At 38.9% G+C, this 20,442-nt stretch overlaps 1 protein-coding gene across 3 annotated transcripts in view; it reads right to left on the bottom strand.

The window, feature by feature from the left end:
- arhgap21a (Rho GTPase activating protein 21a) overlaps window positions 1–20,442 on the bottom strand; it is a 102,140-nt gene that overhangs the window by 44,710 nt on the left and 36,988 nt on the right. For 2 of the 3 annotated variants that reach the window (XM_079602706.1, XM_079602707.1), the window contains exons 1-3: window positions 8,325–8,642; window positions 3,698–3,883; window positions 2,048–2,069 (exon numbers count right to left, since the gene is read on the bottom strand). In XM_079602706.1, the coding sequence (XP_079458832.1) occupies window positions 2,048–2,069; window positions 3,698–3,883; window positions 8,325–8,591 (475 nt within the window). In that variant the 5' untranslated portion in view covers window positions 8,592–8,642. Of the gene's footprint in view, window positions 1–2,047; window positions 2,070–3,697; window positions 3,884–8,324; window positions 8,643–20,442 lie in introns of those variants that run through there. The other variant, XM_079602708.1, reaches the window with a different exon arrangement.

Raw genomic sequence — 20,442 nt, 5'->3', positions numbered from 1 at the left:
GAGAGAGAGAGAGAGAGAGAGAGAGAGAGAGAGAGAGAGAGAGAGAGAGAGAGAGAGAGAGAGAGAGAGAGAGAGAGAGAGAGAGAGAGAGAGAGAGAGAGAGAGAGAGAGAGAGAGAGAGAGAGAGAGAGAGAGAGAGAGAGAGAGAGAGATGCATATTTGCATGGTGCTACTTTGACCAGAACAAGTCAAAGACATGGAAAAACTACTATAAAAATACTTATTGCAAATTAATCAATTACTACAAACTAGACAGTGATACCAAATAACCAGTGGTCCATGGACATTAACATGTGGCTAAGAATCAGGTTTTCCTGACATTTATATGAACCTGATTTCAATGCTGTAGAACCCTTTAAAACCCTTTATCTGATATACAACATTATAAATACAATACAGGTAGGTCTAAATCCAGTTGATCACATATATCAATGTTATACCTCATCATATCGCCCAGCCATAAAACTTAGTAAAGTACTAAGGCTTTATAGATATAACATTATGACTTTCTGTAAAGCTGCTTGGAAAGAGCCAAATTTGTATTAAAACAAATAAATTCAACATGACTTGACGCTTGGGCGTATTTAATTGATGAGTTGTCAATACAATATATAACCTAGGGTATGATTTTACCCCAAAAATCAATATATCTATCAATATAAAAATTGTAACTGCCAATCCTGCCTAGTTTTTTCTGGGAATTGCAGTGATCCATTTGCTTCTCTTATCTGTAGCATTTGGCAGTCTGTAAAAAGATAGCTCTGGTTTCTTGTTTAATCCTTTTGTACAGTCATTCACACTGCTCTATACTATTTTAGATGTGTTTTGTGTGTTTTTCACAGTATTCAAGCTGAACACCAACTCCGCCTTGACATCATGTGCATCTATACTGGAACCCTACTCCTGTAAACCTCTCTACTTCACGGCAACTGATAATCATTTTGCTGCTTTTCCTGCTGAAAAAAAAAGGAACTGCTCATGTTACACTACCTTGTATGATTTGTAACTCCACAAACCTTCATGGCACTCTTCTTCAGTAACCAAACACCAGCCCACAGCTGATCATCCACCACAGAGCACGCTGCACTGCCAGCTGGGAGTTTTCCTGCCCCGGGAGCGTGCATTAAAGATTCCCAGCAATTTGCATGCAAGGTCAGACACAGGCCACTGAAGATAAACACCTCACTCTCATGCCAGACAGTAGATACAGACCTGAAGTTCGGAGAATCTCCTACCTATTACTATAAAGCATGAACCCCTATGAATTTCTGCAAGAGTTATCTTATGTTCTACTTGGCTATGTTCTTGTGATGTCTCACACACATTAAGCTTGGTTGACTCTCTATGAATCAATGATCAACTGAGTCAGTCCAAGACACAGCCATGGTTAATGTCCGGTACACATTGTACGATTTTGGGCTGTCCCAGACGAAAGATGACCAATTGTAGCGATTTCTGTGGTTGTGGCTTCTATATGGTGGTCCTACGTCGTACAGTGTGAGAGGTTCAAAGATGGCCGATATCACAGTCTTGTGACCAAAGATAGGCAGCGATAATAAGTGTCCGAAATTTAGCATGATATTCTCACAGTGTGTTTGCTGCTCAACCTACGCCTACTGACTAGCCAATAAAAATGCAACATGAAATGGCATATTGATCAACACGATATGATGCTAAAACTTAAAACTACATCAAGCTCCATTTGTAAAATTGGCCTCTTTCCCCTATTCTCCTCTTTCACTTACTCCTTTTTTTCAGCACACATAAAAACCACAATTGCCAAAGTGCATCTTGCTCTATTTGTTTACCACTAGCGCATGCTGACGACATTTTATTCTTCTATACTAACTTGCGTTGTAGCCCACGATTCAGTGTCATCATCATACAGTCTACATGTACATACATGTCGTAGGCCTACCCAAGTTTATTAGATCCATGTTGTACAGTGTGATTTATAATGATCTTATAGGATTGGGGGAAAAAAATCAGAGGAAAGCCTTAAATAAACAAATGCAGTGAATGTGGATCACAGACCAGTTAAACTCACCTCTGCTGCTATTGTCTTCATCCTGAAAGAGAGAGAAGATGAAAGTGTTAATACTCAGATGTTTCAAAAACGTTCATGAAATCAACAGCTATGCGGGATCGAAATCATGTTCCATTTGAAGTGTAATCCAAGCTGCACCTAAAACCTAATTAAGCATTCCAGAAAACTTTACATTAATAACAAATTAATACTAATAAAGAATAAAAATAATAAAAAAAAAAAAGATAAATACTGTTCTAAAGTTTGGGGTCAGTGAGACTCCTATATGTTTGTGTCAAGTTTTGTTGTCATATATTTTGCCTGACATAAGGATTAATGTGAATCACATGTTTGCAAACAGTAATCTGTAAGGAAGCATTATCTGAAAACAGTTGATGGTACTAGCATTATCTAGACACTTTATTACTGACGGCTGGTGATGGTGGGACAACAGAGCTTTAATCTCTTTATGGATGAGGGGCCACTAGGCTGATGTCACTCAGAAATAAAACAGGAATGAACATTGGACGGACGATATGTTAAAGGACAAGTCCGGTATTTTACACTTAAAGCCCTGTTTTCAGATAGTTTCTGATGAAATAGAATGGTCAAGATTGAAATTTGGACACATGCTGCTGGCCCGAGAATTTTCGGTTTCTGTGGTAGCATACATATATATATTATTTTTTTTGGTTTCAGTGTATCGGTAAAATACATCACTGTCACAGTTATGCACAGTTCTGGTTTCGAATTCTATCAACCTGTTTTCTCGTGTTTTCTAAAGTTTGTTCGTTGCTCTCCTTTTCCCGCCACTTATCAGTTTTCATGCACATTAATTTGTTCATCACAGCTGTTCATCATTTAGTTCATCACCTTTTGTATTTAAGTTCCTCACCTTCACTCATTCTTTGTCCAGTATTGTTTGTGCGTGGCACACTGTTTCGAGTGGTTGGCAACTTGGCTTATATTTCATAAACACTGTCGTTATTTATACCTTATTCTTCGTCCTTGGACTTAAACTGTTACACCAACAAAATCTCATAATGTGGCATAGACATTATAAGAGGCTTGACAGTAGCTGACAAGGACCTCCAATAGGATCCCATACAAATTTGATCGACTGTCACTGGAACGGCACTTTTGAGACTGGTCAGCTTTAACACTGCAGTGAAATATGCTGAAATACAGTTTATTTCTACAACCCACAGTTGAGCACATTGAGAATTGACAGCACTACAAGGAGTTGTGAGGCCTGTAGATGTCCCCACTCGTCCCCCCGCCTAAGATGCAAACGTCATAAATTATCCTACTATTGTATGCAGACGAGCACAAAAGAAGATATTTTGAAGAATGTTGGTGACCAGACAGTTGATGGACCCCATTGACTTCCATTGGGGCCATCAACTGTCTGGTCACCAACATTCTTCAAAATATCTTCTTTTGTGTTCAACAGAAGAAAGAAACTCATACAGGTTTGAAACAACTTGAGGGTGAGTAATGGATGACAGAATTTTAATTTTTGGGTGAACTATCCCTTTAAGCACATACTGTATCTGCTGGAGAGAGAGAAAAGAGACTCTGAAGCTGAATTACGGTTAGGAGACAAACTGACAAAACCAATCGACCCAATGATCTGGGTCACTCTTATGCGTGTGTTTGCTGTGAACTGACCTTGAGAGAAGACTGCACGGCTGACTCCGGCGGGTACACGATGAAGTGACGGAGTGTGAAACCAAAGCCGTGAGAGGTGCGGCGTAGGTGCAATGTTTTAGGCCCTGGCCATGAGAAGGGCTCCTCTTCAGCAGCCGGAGACAAAGCTGATGCCTCGCTGCGCTCACAACCATCCTTCTGTTTGGCCTGAGAAAGAGAACAAAAAACGAATAATTAGCCGAATAAACCACTCAGTAACAAAAATATGATGATACTAAAATTTTAGCCTGTAAGGATAAGAGTCACAAAAACACCCTAAGGAGAACAAACTTTTTAGTAATTTGACATTTGAGTTCAAAGCGTATAGTGGCCCTTGTGTGTCCCCATGTGACAACACTCATCAAGAGCACTTCTGTTTTCCTCATTTATAAATGGTTCTGGCATTTATTTTGCCACATGTGCAGTATAATACTGTTGTAAATTCAAGAAAGGTTTAAAAGAGTTTGATCTGGGTCTTAATGGAGTTTCACCCAAAACTGACATGGTAGCCTACTCATTGGGAGTGAAAAATAACTTCTTTTGAAGAAGCTCATCATTACACAAAGCACTCTCTGTCCCAGTGCAGCAGAAAAACATTTGCCTTTTTAACCTGGCACATCAGCACTCACACAGACTCTTGGTGTTCCAACTGATTTTAATAGGCACTGAACTGTATTATGATCAGGATATAAAGATAAACTGGTACTTATGAGCAGACCATGAGACCCAGGACACAATCTACCATTGAAGAAGTTCATCAAAGTTCATTGAAGCTGAAGCGGCATTAGCGTCAACACAGAACTGCAAAAATAATGACTGTTCTAACTGGTCAAAGTATTTACAACTGAAAAGTACTAATAAAAACATTTAAATCTTTTTTGTTTTTTTTGCCTAATATCTGTATGCATTATCAAAGTCCCTTTAAGAGAAGTCATTTCACTTGGCGGCCATCTTTGAAATGCCTCTCGGGCATGCAAGTGCAGCTCTGTCTCTTTAAATAGGGAAACATCAAATTCTCCAAAACTGTTCGTCAAGCTTATGATTAAATTTCATATTTGAAATCACCAATGAAATCTGACAACAAATGTCTCATACATTTTTCAGCTGGATCAAGCTAATGCGCAGTGGAAGCGTCTGACTGTTTCTATAGGAACCGGAGCTTCTAACGGCAGCTGCAGTGATGCGATGACTTTACCAATCAGCGATTGGCTCTTATTTAGAAGACGGGACTTAATCTTCCCCATTCAAAACCATACGAGTAACCCGTCTTGTGTTATTCTATAGTCTTTGGCATTATATATGTTTATGCTAATTATATTACTGCATCATTAGCTTAGCAACAAGCTGTGTTTTACATTAGGCATGTTGTTAGACGATTAAATGTTGCCTTTGAAAGCAGCTCTCTATTCAGGGCAGGTTCACACAGAACACATTTTTGCTGTTAAAAACATGAAACACAGGCAGTACACGAACGTGATTGGGCTCGTTTTGGCCGTGATTGGGTGGGTTTTGAATATCAATTGGGCTATTAAAACAAAAAATTGGTCTGGTTTTGTCAGTGTAATGGGAAAAAATCCTGAAAGCTCTAGAGATGCATTTTTTTAAAGCTAAACTTCTTTTAACTTGAGCACCATGTTGACGCCTACATTCACCTCCATCCTCCCAACCACCACCACCACCACCACCAGGATGGTCCCTTCCCATACCTCCCAGGGGGTCGGCTGCGCCCCTGCCTCAGATTGCGAGCTACGGACGGGGCCTACACCAAAGAACTTTATATCATAATACTTGCTAGCTGGGCTGTTAATAAATGCATACTTGTTACATTATTTTGCCTCCTAAGTTTTTCTGGTAGATCTGTGTGAATGGACCCACCTTAGACATTAGACAGCAAGGCAGCTCACTAGGTTTTGGAACAGACCTTTTCTGTTTCCAAACAGTCATTCATACGCTATCTGAAAACAATGGGTTTCTCTTAAGGGCAGAAGGTATTGCAACCGAGTATCCTGTGAGTGTTTATAAAGCATCGCTGACATGGTTTTACACATCTCAAATATCTGCCACTACAATGAATGAAGGTCACACAGAAAATGCTCTGACTCAACCGAGACATTTATTTCCATATGACCAATGACCAAGACATACATGTCATGCACATCACGACACCATTAATGTTCTTCTGGTGGGGGGATGTGGTAATTCACATTAGCATCTGGGCCAGTGACGTCAGTCCGTCCCCTGTATCCTCGGAGGAAACGCGTGACATTTACATTATGAAATAATGGCACTAGACTCTCATTCCTCCACAGGGTGTGTGACTGTGGTAGGCTCTGACAACACCACGTTGACTCCGGGTCACTCTGACTGCCAAACAGACCAGACTGTGGTCTATCACTGCAGGAGATGGATGTATTATAAGGGAATGGATGTATTTTAGCTTGTGGCTGGGCTCAGGTACAGACAGCTGTGGATGTCTCTAGAGTCTGGGCTGGGCTTTTACACAACTGAGCCTGAACATGACTTCACCAGAGGGAATTAAATTACGTACATTTAGTGTTGGACACAGTCCACTGCAAACTCTTACAAAGAAATGAGGGAAGTTTGGAAAGGCATACTAGCATACTACTAGTCCCATACTCCCATACTAGGATGCATCCTGTGAATAGGATGGCAACTTTTCTGATGATTTTTAAAGTCCTCCTGTGGAGAAAATCAAGTTTGTAATGTTGTTTATGTCTATGTGGAGTTTCTAATGTGCTTTAAGACAAACCATGTGCAAATTCACAAGTAAGTAAGTAAACAACTCATCCACCTGATATTACCGCTTTATGTCACACAACATGAAACAAATTAAAATCGTTATCTAGGAGTAGGCTATAGATATATAGATAGAAAAAGTCTCCCAATCAACCTGAATTTACCCCTACATGAAATATGACATTTGTATTTGTTGTTTTATAGTTATTATTGTAAAATGTAAAAATTATGAGAAATTAGCTTGATTTCAGAACTTTCTGACATCATTTCATACTGTTGTGTGAAGGATTCTCTTTCCTGTCTTTACTCTGCTTCATCTGCTAATGCTAACTTGACTCATACACGTGGTTTTCCAACAACACCCACTATAACATCACAACTTTCCTCTGCCTTTCATTTTTCATTTCCCTACCATTAGCCAGTCATAGTCTTTGTGGCGGGCACACAACCCTGTTTCCAATGCTAAATTTAACCTGTTAAATTATACAGCTGGAAAAAGCTCTCATCTAAATGGCGGAAAGTCCAGGAGACGTGAATGACTACCCTGTGTGAGAGTCCTTCACACCAGAAACACCATCATACAAAATATCCAGTCCATCACACATCATGAATAATACACAATCCCATTGGTCTTTAGTCAAATCCAAGAACTAGTTACATAACAATCACATTGCACTACCAATTTTTTTTTTTTAATGTACCAATTACTTTAAACTTTAAGAAGGAGTGCTGTGTGTTTAATAGTTTTCAGAAACTAGGTTTGAAATCACATTCATGTGTTCTATTGCCAGAAAAGTTGACATCCTGTACAAAGCTGCTAATTCCGCCAATATTTATCAGCCCATCCAATCTACTGCATCTTTTTTGTTTGTCTAGAAAGCAATATGATTAAATTGAGACTTTTTGCTAAAAAGTTGTTTGTTGTTGAGAAAAAGACCACAGCGATTTGAAATTCATAGGATATCTCAACAAGGTCTCAAAATCATATTTGACAAGATACCGAAATCTAGCTAATCTCACAATGAACCCAAACTTTTCTCATCAAATTCTTCAAAGACTAAATGATTTGAGGTATACTATCCACGTTTATTTTAAAGCTTAATTCCTCTACTGTCAACAACTGTCTCAACTGTGTCTATTTTCATTTCTCTAATGAAATGTAAGGAGAAACATCTGAGACAAAGCTAATTGTTAAATTTAAAAAATATATATAACCGTTTCTTCAGCTATAATAAAGCAACCTCTAAGCAATAACATTTTCTTGGTAAATGCTATCATGACGAAATACACAAATATTAATGTGCGTCCTGTAGTTATGGCAAGCGTGAGTCACTCTTGAGCCACAGTGGAGCTCACTGTGAACACATAAACGTCTCTCTTTCTCGAACACACACTTTTCCAAAGATAAAAAAAAAACAATAGAAACAAATGTTCTCTAGATGAAACCATCATCCACAGGGTTTGGGTTTAAAAACGTGAGAAAGCATCCAATCAAAAGTCTGTTCAATCCCAAGGTTCCTCTTTTGGGACCGTTACTTACATAGGAACAATAACTGAAACGTGAAACCAGGGCACGTACACACACAGTTGTCTCGCTTTGAAAAATATGTTACATGTTGGCTCAATGTAGGAGACCTAACCAACCACCCTGGATGTGAATGACGCACAAAGCATTCCTGAGAGCCATCTCCTTGCCCCCCTCAGCCCTGCGTAACTCAATATACCGCTGGGAGCCTCTGTCTAAGTGGAAGCCCTCCATCCCTTATATGCAGGACCAGACTGTCACTATGAACCCATCTCCTCCTTTTTAGTTCTGCTGCTCTTAACCTACAGCAGATCCAGAGAACCTTACCCAAGCCCGCATGCAGTTTCTCGGAGTCGTCTTCTTCAATCTGCGCCAAGAGACATCCTTCTGGGCCTCCCGGAGCCCTAGTTCCACGTCCCCCCAGTATGCCCTGGCCAGGAGCTGGATCCAAAGGCAGGAAGTGTCCGATAAACAGCCGTCCACCCCTGTCAGACAATCCCAGGCACAGGTACACCCTGCCACATCCATCTGATCTGAGCTGTCCTTCCCGGGCAGAACGCAGCCGGTACACGTCCCATTCCTCTGAGTGAGCATGGCAAAGCCTGCTGGTCCTTGTATTGCTGCTTTCCTCTGCCGATCTTCTGATGATGTGATTCTTTCTCGCTCTTCGCAATCCCTCCCTCTCTCTCTCTCTCTCTTTCAGAGTGGGAAGGCAGAGTGCACATGCATGAGGTTTCCATTGAGGAACGGAGCATGTTGTGGAGAGAGTGAAGCAGGGAAAGAGACTGTCAGAGTGCAACCCAGCGTGCCACAACACACACATCTGCCTGCACTGGACGAGTTGGCTTTCTCTTCTCACTTTACATGTCCCTTATTTGTTTGTTCTCCATTGCTCACTGCAAAACTACTCTACTGCCCGTCTGAAACGTCTCTTGAAGTAAGAGTTTCATGCACCATGTAGACATACATTAAATCACAATGCAAAGACCATTAGTAGTAATGTATGCTAAGGCTAGCAATGCATTCAGTCAAGTCAAGTCACCTTTATTTATATAGCGCTTTCAATACAGATTGTTTCAAAGCAGCTTCACAGTGATAACATCAAAATAAGAAAACAAAGTTTGTTTCTAGAAGAAAATTGCGTCATCGTCCAGCTTAGGTAAGGCAGTACAATAATATTGTTGAATATTAAATGTCCCCAACTAAGCAAGCCAAAATCCTAGGCAACTGTGGCAAGGAACCAAAACTCCACCAGGTGACGGAATAGAGAAAAAACCTTGGGAGAAACCAGACTCAGTCGGGGGCCAGTTCTCCTCTGGCCAACGAACGAACAGTATACGATTATGATTCAGCCAACATTACATTACTATTACTCAAAATTATAATTAGTCATCTAAAAGGGCCTTAAAGAAACACACACCTTAACAAGCTAATCAATGTCTCCAGGATCACTAAAGCTAGCAGGTGAGTTTTTTTCAGAGTTGGAGCTAAACTCTGCAGGACAGCGGCACTCCAGTCCCACTCGCACTCATCCAATGCAGTGAATTGTGATCAGCATCAGGCGTTTTAAAAAAGATGCAAAAATATCACATAGCTAATGATCCCATGCAACTCGCGCGTTCTGACAACTAAAATGACAAATGGGGCACCCTACGGTCTCATTGACTTAACAGACACGCACACGCCACAGCCATTGTAAGTCCACAAGACCATAAGAGCATATGAAGTGTGCCATTTGAGACAGGGCCATTATTAGTATTATTAGTACTGTAAATGTTAAGACATTCTACGAAATGCCTTACATGGACAGAGTAATCCAGCTTTCGCTGCAGCTGAACAACATGCAGATAAACATTTTGACTATAAATGTGACAAACACACAATTGAGACAATATATGGTTCATCTGTTTTCTTCAAGCTACCTCTGGAATTTTTATAAGAATTAACAATATGTATAATCGACTTTATTATTGTAGAGAATACTATAAATTAATAAAAAAATTACATCATTCCATGATAAGACGCCACATAAGATCACAGAACGTTGTTATTTTAAACACTCGACTTATGTTATATAGTGGCTTTGGAAGAAAAACATGACATTAATAATTGCACAAATTGTTGTCTTTTGATGCTATGCTAAGATAACATGCTGTTGCCATGAGCGATAAATCCACCTAAGCTGGAATGTCTCTTCTTTGGAAGAGCATTTGATAGAAACGCAAAGACTGTGAAGTTAGATGTTTAATCAAAGAAATGAGGCATTTTTATTCACACTGTTTCAATCGCCTTAAGCTTCTTATAAAGTACAGTCATTTAGAATATCAAGGGTATTTAATTCACAAGGGTCACTGGTTCCCAACCCTGAGTAACTTTACACATTTTGAATGTCTCTCATATCTGAAACCCATTTCAGGTTTTGGTGCAAACCCCATTTGTTTTGGGGTCTCTAATGAGCTGATAAGTTGAATCAGGTGTGTATGTTTAAGGAAACAAAGGCTGCATATGAAATAGCCACTATTTCAAAAGGACAGCTATTTTGTAATGGAGTCTAAAACCACAATGGACCTCCCTATAATGCACTGTGCGGGTTGAAATGAATGAATTTCCGCTTAATGCCAGAAGATGGCGTCCACAGCAGAATCATACAGGTGCCAGTTATAGGTTTCTCTATGTCAATGAGAGCGCTCCCCTTCCGCTGCGAGGGGAAAAAAACATTGTATGGACTTTCAATACCAACAGCATAGTTACCATACTGTCTACAGCTGCTTGTGAAGCCTCAGGAGCTTTAACCGATTATGGTTTGAAATGACATATGCGTGAGTAAATGATAACCACATTTCACTTTTCAAATCAGAACCACAGGATCATGTTTAAAACAGTAGTAGAGCATCTCTCTGTTCATCATCTCCTTTAGTGTTATGAAATATGAGCACACAGTGGCATGAGAACAACTCATGTGACCACAGACCTGCAGTAGACGCTCACAGCTGCTTTATTTTAAGACCTGCTCAAAACAGTGACCCGGTCCTGACGAGATAGAACTCCAACAAGTGCACTGATAGACCTAAAGCATCTCAGCATCCCAACATAAAAAAACAAAATCGCAAACAAAACATCTATATAAAGCTGCACTTCCTCTGAGAATCAATAATTCACTCTATAAATCTCATGTACAAACACTTTCCATATCCCACAAGCATGTCCTGGGCTATTTTTTGCGAGATACACAGAGAGCTTTCAGAAATGTGAAAACAGGAAACCAATGATGGAATGCTCATCTTCATTCCTCTACACTGGCATGGCATCTCATTACCACACACATTCCTTTAGACACACACAAGCGCCCACTCACACTATTGCGTATGGAAAACATATCACCAAAATAACCCGTCCAGCCATCTGAGGCATCCTTGTTTATGAGGATCATGGTGAGACTGAACTCAAAGGGGACACTGTGTGATCCCTGCTGAATATACCACCAGCCCAAAAAAGAAGGCATGCTACGGTATTGGCTGGTGTTCATTCCCAATGGGTTTCGCTCCAGATATATATATATATATATATTAAAAAAAAACAGCACATATGTGTTTAAAAAGAAAGCGGTCATAGTTCAAAATGCATTTTAATGTGGGTGACGCTAAGAATACGCTAAGAACACATTTGGACGAGTGAAAGTTCCTGTCGTTTATAACACATCATAAGAAATCCTCAAATAAAAACATATTCCAGCTGGCTGAAGTCATACAGTGTATTTTAATGGAGGTTATTTCATATAAGAAAGGAGGGGGCAACACCCTGCTGCCATGGAAACAAACAGGCCATCACACCGTTTTAGACTCTTGCCTTCATGTGATGTAATAAGAGATACAGTACAGTAGCTAGTTTAACACTAAGTCACACTTAAAAATGCATGAATGCGGTTATATTATGCATTATATTAAATATATGAAACCAGAGACATTTCATTTAAAGATTTAAAGTTAAAAAAAAAAAAAAAAAAAAAAAAAAAAATTAATAAAATCACAAAAAGAAATGAGTACAGGTTTAAACTACTTAAAAAAATTGAAAAATGCTCATACATAATAGAAAATGAAGGATGAGCAAACAATAATCTGATTTTGTCACTTCAAAATGCCTGTGTTTAAACAGTCAGTCTGTGAACATAACTAAAGCTTTTTAGGGCAACTGTATATTTCCATTTCATCAGCTAGAAAGTCTTCTTCAGAGAAAATGGATTTAATTTGTTTTACATTTTAAGTATTAGGCCTACCGGTAAACGTGTTTAATGCCTGCAACAGACGGTGTGATTTTGGCAATCCCATAAGATCATTACAAATCACACAGTACAACATGGATCTAATAAACTTGGGTACGACATGCTAACTAGTGGTAAACAAATAGAGCAAGATGAATCGCACTTAGCAATTGTGGTTTTTATGTGCGCAAACACACTGTGAGAAGAAGATCATGCTAAATTTCGGACACTAAGGTCGCAAGACCGGGACAACGGCTGTCTTTGAACCTCTCTCACTGTACGACGTTGGACCACCGTTTAGGAGCCACCACCACAGAAATCGTCACGATTGGTCATCTTTCGTCTGGGACAGCCAAAAATGTCGTACAATGTGTTCTGGGCATGAGACTTCCAGTCCTGTGTAGTAGATTTTAGATAATTCAATTAAAGGGATAGGTCTCACAAAAATGAAAATGATGTCATCATTTTACACACCCTCATACCAACCCTTTTGTTCATCTTCAAAACACAAATGAATATATGAATATACCACATCAAATATGGTAGGCCTAATCGGAAGGCCACCAAAGCTAACCAAACCTGGCCAGCGGGGATCAATGCTATCTGGTGTATTTCAACAATTAAAAGGATAAAAGCATGTTTGCACACTATTTCAAAGGTTCACAAGCATGCACTTCAAACAAACCACAATACACTGAGCATCTTTGAAATCCAGAGAGTTAAAGCCTTGTGTGGCATCACAGGTGTGTCACTTCAATAGACCTGTTGACCTTTCAGCGTATTGACTGACATGTCGTTCCAAATCCCTTTGCCTTTTTTCTTCTGTATGGAGAAGAAGATGTTTAGCAGAAGGTTAATGCTGCTCTTTTATACAATCAAAGCACACAGTGACCAGGGAACACCAAAAAACACCATAAAGGTTTCCCATACAACTTGTTCACTATGTTCCACATAAAAAGTATTCTCTGTTAAACTAAAACTATTGGTTTACACTTTATTTCAATAGACATTCTACTAACTATAAATAACTTTGCAACTACATGTCAACTAACTATTAGAGTGTTAGTAGACTGTTAGGTTAGGGTTAGGGTTAGTAGAACTACCTGAACTTACAAAGTTACTTAGGCTATAGTCAGTAGAAATGCTGTTGGCCAACACAATAAAGAGTTATATTATTTTATGTTATATAAGAGCAGATATTCTACTAATACTCTAATGGCAGCTAGCTGACATGTAGTTGCAAAGTTACCTATAGTTAGGAGAATGTCTAAAGTGGACTATCGAAATAAAGTGTTCCCGTTTGAAAGCAGAGGTTACGGCAGAGCAGCTGACGGCTCTGAACTAGATCATCCTCGGACAGCAGTGTTTCATTAAAACTCTTCCTGTAGCAGGTGAGCGTTCTAACCACATAATCACAGCCTGTAAAATTAACAGCAGTTTAAACATCCCTCTGAGCTATTGTCTGCCCGCTACCTTTATAAACCAGTAGCAGACTTTCTCAACTGTGTCCTGAAAACATATAAATGACAGTAGTGTAACATTACAAAGTGAACTAGAGCCATATCCATGAACTTTTGGCATTCTGATCAGCTGAACGTGGCAGTGGGCACAAACTAAAAAAGTACCATTAACCATTAATGTACCACCATTAATGTACCACCACAGTACTTTTTTTAGTAACAGGGTTCCTTTGGTTTCACACTTTTTTGTCTGACTGTGGTCTCTTCGCACCCTCATGTCACAGCTGAGGGCAGCTTTGTCAGGGGATTGTGGGTAAATGCATTAGCAGACTCCAGGCCAAGCAGAACATGCTGTAACCATGGCAGGGCAAGAGCATTGTTTGGGTTTTTCCCCCTTTATTGCTAGGTAAACTAAAACCAAATTAGTGCTAAAGAGGGCGTCCTAAGGGGAAAGAGTGAGCCAGTTTGTGGATTTGGACGTTCTGCGAGTTGTGGACCAAGAGCCAAACACAAACACACATGGCATTTACTTTACCTCAATTGACAACAAGTGAAAAAAAAGGCACAGTAAGTAGGGATGCATGATCAAAGGCTGCAAAATAATTCAATAAATATATGTGCTGCGCATGTTTCAGAGTGAAGTGCGGCAATGTGTTCTTATTAATGAACAGCTCATTATCTGCCAGTGTTTGCAGTGGCTCAGAGTGGATCGGTTTGCAGGACATGTTGCTCCAAGCGAACTCCATCTCTGGATATGCTCTGAGTTTCGGTCAGTTTCTGAGTTTTTGTCAAATCACAATATTAAAATCACAATTGCAGAAAAAAACACAATACACTACAACATCCCTGTCGTGTAGTGTGTAAGCTTTCCAACCCCCATAGATGTAAAATATGAGGAAAATATAAAAAGTGTGGCTACATTTCACCAGGCTCGATGGCAACAGCACGCGATGCAATATTTGCGATTGTTAATGGTAAATGCTTATAATGCAATAATTGCTGCCAAGACCGGCAACACGACAAATCTGATGAAGCACTTGACAGTGCACAGAATAAACTTAAACCTACATTGCATGTTCTCCCTTCTAGCGGTGAAATTGTGTATGAATACCAACTGAATATTACTTTCTAGCCCCTCCCATTATGAGGGCGTTTTAAGTCCTACGGTGGCCATATTATTTAAAATCTGCCGGCAGTTGCGAGTAATCTCCCCCTCGCATTCCTCACAGTACCACTTAGGGTAAAAACGCGAAAGGCGAAGCTTGAATTTCCAGGTCCCTCTTTGGCTAATGCATTTTCAAGATGGAGGCGCAACAACTTAAAAAAATACACAGTGCTTTTTAAAAAAAATACACAGCAGAAAGTTGCTCTGTCTTCGATTGCAAGAAGAACTGGAGTGCGTCATAAATGAACTGAAACTCGTATACGTATAGGCTACTCGCCTCTCAGACAGGAGAAATAGGCATATAGAAAGCTTGAAATGTCTACTTTAAATGAACCAATTCGAATAGAAAACAAATACGCTCTGACGAGTCAGCAACATCAACTTCATATTTTCAGCCAACACTAACTCAGAAAACACTTGTTTATTAAACAATTAAAATGTCTCATTGCTATTTTTTTGCAGACACATTCATAATCATTAGGCTACTTTTCCCAGTGTTTTGTGGCAAGCTTTATGCGTACGTGCTTGAGCGCAAGGCATATATTCCGCCCCCAGTGGCCTATATGAGTCTTTGAGTGTGTAAAAAAAAAAGTACACAAAATGAAAAAAATAACTTCTACATATATTTTTTTAAGGTAATATGTAATGTAATCTTGTTAGAACGGATTTCATAAAATTGGTATTGAGAAAAGTAGCCTTCAGGAACCGGTATCAAAGTAAACGTACAGATATCGGACAAAAAATGACGATACCCAGCCCTACCTATAGCTTACTATGAAGAGTAAAAATATATAACTACAAAAATATAATTTAATTTATAAAGCATATTCATATTTCTTGCTAAATTAAATATAACTCTGATATTTAATTTAATGATTAATTTAAATATAAAGCTTTAGTCATACAAGTAAATCTTTGCAAACCATTGAGGTTTACTTATTTAAATCCTGGTGCCTAAGATTTATTGGCCGATTATTAAGGTGGATTTGTGTGACAGAAGGAACAAGACAAAAGGGATGGAGTGGATCGGCAGCGAGAGATTAGAGCCACAAGAAGACCACAAAGGAGCCTGAGGAACCCTAGGCATTCATACCAGAGCGAGGCAGAGGAAAGATTAAGCTCTATTCAGGAGGCCTAAGACTCATAGAGAGGGCAAATTTAATCCGGGCAGACTGCATCTGGACTCACTGAGGTATGTCTTACAGTAACAAAAGCTTCCTTAATGGAGGCTACGGGAAGAAAAATCACATGAGACCCCTCATATATCCCCCTTACCATATGGAGTTCAGTAAAATGCCAGCTTCACCCAAAAATCCCTGCCTCCTGAACTGGTGTCACTGGCACACTCCAGTATGCTACGCAGGAAGTGAGATAGCACAAACAGACGGGCCATTATGTGTAATAGTGACTCGTATTACTTATTTCCGAGGTAGGCAGTTGTGGGAAAGTCATTCCCAAGGGTAGAGGTATATTGTGGCATTTCTGCTCATGAGAAAAGCCATTCTAAACGGTTTGTGTGGCTGAAATATGGCAAATAACAGTCAGTTAGGTAAGTGTTGGGTAAGTTACATTAGCCTAAAACTGAGAGTGTCTGAACTGAGAAGGTTTAGTCACACTGGTTTTCCCCATCCACATGAGGGAACGAACACAATATCCGAAAATTCTGGTCTACTGACCAAACATCAACATAATCTGTTGAGGAGTCAGTGAGTAACACCTATAGATTGTTTTGGCAAAAAAAAGAAACAAAAAAACCTTGAACACATTTCCTTGCACTGGAAACCATGTAATAAAACAAAACACTATGATGTGTTTTTTTAACATTCAATGTGAGTCACATTTCAACCGCATTTTAGAGAAGTTTTGGTGTGTGTGTGTGTGTGTGTGTGTGTGTGGTCTGGTAAACCCTAGTCTCAGCCTCACCCGTCACATCCATGGACCGTTGGGCTGAACGTCTTATGGCACACTTTTCTGGAAACACTTCAGGAGTTTCGAAGTCGCGATCTGATTGGTTGAATTCTACAGGATGTCCGGGAGACGTGTGTGCTGCGTTCTTTATCGGTCCGTCTGGAAACAAATGCGTGACGCCAAAACCCCTCGTGGAAGAAGAAAGCCATTGTGTTTACAACTGTGACAATGAGCGCTTACCAGGATCAACTAACCGCTGGATTTTCAAAAGTATGTGAAGTTCGCGGCTCCATTGTTGCAGTGAACTTGCACAACGTTCTTGAAAGAATAATTGATTAGATGCACGCTGGTCTGTTATTGTAGGGACACCGACACGATATTACCACGCCCCTGAACATGACGCGGAACAAAACGAACTGTGATTGGTTGCGTTACATGTCAGTCAAACGTCCTCTTGGGCGGTCCTTGGCCAAGAAAAGCTGCGATAGAGTCCAGACCTTCTGCAGTCAGTCTGAAGGACTGGCTACGTTAGACTAGGTAAACCCTACATTATGGGGACAAAATATGCCCACAAAGATGGCAATATCTGAAATCATTTGGTCCCCATGAGGAAAATAGCTTATAAGTCATACTAAGTAATGGTTTTTGAAAATGAAAAAATGCAGAACATTTTCTGTGATGGGTAGGTTTAGGGGTATGGGATAGAATATACAGTTTGTATAAAAAAAGTATCGGTATATAAATAAATAGTATAAAATCATTATGTCTATGGAAAGTACCCATTAAACATGAAAACACAGCATGTGTGTGTGTTTGTGTGTGTGTGCGTGTGTGTGTTTAACATCACTAGACACCACAGAAAAAAAAAAAGCAAAGCTAGACGCTAGACACTGCGGGTTCATAACTCATTATTGTTATACATGTGTTTGCATGAGACTAGTGTGAAATCACTCACAATAAAAGGCCACTTAAAGAGAGTACACTTTCATGACTACATTCATGACAGTTTCATTTCTCAACACACTTAAGTACACTTTGATTTAACTACAAACTGTGGGACAAGTAGACCGTATCCAATATACACTTATACAATATATTAGGATAATGAACATGCAATGTATTGTTATCATGGGCACTTCGAAATACCAAATTCCATATTACGATTTATTTAGATTTTTAGAATCCACTTTAAGAATAAAGTTATAAGTAGCATTACATTATATAAGGACCATTATTTTACACCTGGGCCTACAGATACGGAGAAGATTCCTAGATCCTGATTGAACACCAACAAAGGGCCCAGGGCCCGATGGTGCGGGTGCAGGGACTGAGGTGTGGTAGCTATTGCTCAGTGAAGGGCCCTGCCATTGTCCCCACGGGTCCCCAGACACTAACAGACAAATGCTGCTGTCAATCACACACCCTTTCATGCGTTTAACAGCAGCTGCTGCCATGCAGAAAAGAAGGCAAAATATGTTGTGACAAAGGAAGAGTGTGGCGATAATCTGAATATTTGCATTCAGACAGATTCTGCCTGAGGGATTGAACCCAATCTGACAAACAAAACCAATGAAAAATGAAAGGGCTGTGATTGGAATACCAAAAAAAAGAGAAAATTAATAACGTAGTGTATATACATAACATTCCTTGTGAACCATATACAATCAATTTGATTTTATGCAATGGTTTTATAATTACTAATTTTATTTAGAATGAAATATTTTCCAACACATTTAAGTGCACTTAAAAAAAACATTTGTAAATTTTTTACTTTATCATAATACATTATAAATCATTGATTTAATAATCGTTTGTCGTTCTTTAAAGAAGTACACTTCATGCGTGCCGTTTTAACCCTGTATGGCTTTATTTTTTTCAGTGGGAATTTTTTTTATATATTTTTTATAATTTTCAGAACTCTTCCATCATAATATTGTTCATTAGCAGAACTATATGCATTTATGGGTGATATAGATTTGAAATAATGCAGCAATTTAAAGTTTTAAATTCCTACTACAAAGACATAGCATTCAGATAAAATACACTCAGACACACTCAGGTCTAGACACTCAAAACAGATTTATCATTCATACAACCACCTGATTCATGCACAAACAGGCAGAGACATAAACATTTGGAAATATAAGAAACATGTGAAGGTATGTGTGGTGTGTCTAATGATTCAAGAGTTCCAGTGGGATGAAAGAGGTCTCAGTATTTAATGTACAGCACTGGAAAAAACTCACACAAACGGGGCCGTACAGCAGCAGGGCCAGAGCAACTTGCACATATCTCTGAGAATTCACTCAAAAATAAATATTCTGACATCACTAAATTATTACATTTAAATGTACTCACCCTAAAGTTCTGCCAAACTTGATTGAATCTCTTTCTTCCGTTCAATACAAATAGATATTTTGCAGAATGTTCAAGCTGCTCTTTTCCATACAATGAAACTGAACAGGGAATGTGCCTGTCAAGCTCCAAAAATTACAATCAATGTGAATTGCTCTGTATTCCACATTTTCTTTTAAGTCATACAAAAGCTTTGTGTGAGAAAAGTAAAAAATTTAAAGGGATAGTTAACCCCAAACTGAAAATGGTCGTCATTTACTCCCTCTCATGCCGTTTAAAATAAAATAATATATTTTGAGAACAGTGCTATTGACAGTTTCATTAATTGATATAAAGCTGAAAAAAAGTCTAATAAATATTAGAAGAGTAAAATAAATATTGATTAAATAATCAATAAAATCATAAAAATTACAAAAGCACAAAACAAAATTACTTAAAAATGTAAAAATTTAAACGAATAAAAATAAAAGTTCAAAATAATAATAAATACTATAATAGTATATGAATAATACTAAAATAAAATGTTTAAGGCTGTGTTTAATGTTTTATGAAAAATAATTTGATAAATTCAGCAAAAAAAAAAAAAAGATTTCTTTGTGTTCATTTGAAGAAAAGAATATGGGTTTGGAACAACATGAGGATACATAAAGGAATAGATCACTTAAAAATGTAAATTCTGTCTTTTAAATGACCGCACTACTCATAGCCTTGCAGATGTAAACATTGAGAGACAGTCAATTGCTTTTAAAACTTAAATTCAGCTAAATACACTTCATTTTCCAAATGCATTTCCAGGGTCAGTTAAGACAGAGATGTAACCATCTTACTCAAAGGAAACAGTAACTTTGAGACACTAGAGAGCTAATGAACAACATAGCACAGACCCTCCACAGCTGTTTAGGAAACAGAAATCCACCATAAACTTGCCTGAAACTGCCATGAGAAATGGACTTGCCATTGGACTTTCTGATTTTTATTAGAAGAATTAAAACAAATGGTGCGTTCTCAGATAATACCACGCACACACATCCGTAGCTGAGACATGTTACGCATGTTATCAACCGCGTCTCCCATATCTATTTCTGTGAGTGGTGAAATATTCACAACCTGAATTTGGATTCATTAGTGCTTTGAAAGACATGCTCAAATCTAAAAATACCCCGCCTGCACATGAAAGATTCAGATCGATATGACTCCCGTGAGCATCCAGTATGAGCGTGAGCTTGGGTCTTTCTCGCCATTGGTTGGTCTCTCAGTTGACATCAACATTTGGAAGGAAAGAGTTTCCAGCATGATGAC

The sequence above is a fragment of the Phoxinus phoxinus genome (assembly GCF_949152265.1).
Source record: "Phoxinus phoxinus genome assembly, chromosome: 24".
In the NCBI taxonomy this organism is placed as follows: domain Eukaryota; kingdom Metazoa; phylum Chordata; class Actinopteri; order Cypriniformes; family Leuciscidae; genus Phoxinus; species Phoxinus phoxinus.
This window is presented reverse-complemented; position numbering and strand designations above follow the sequence as displayed.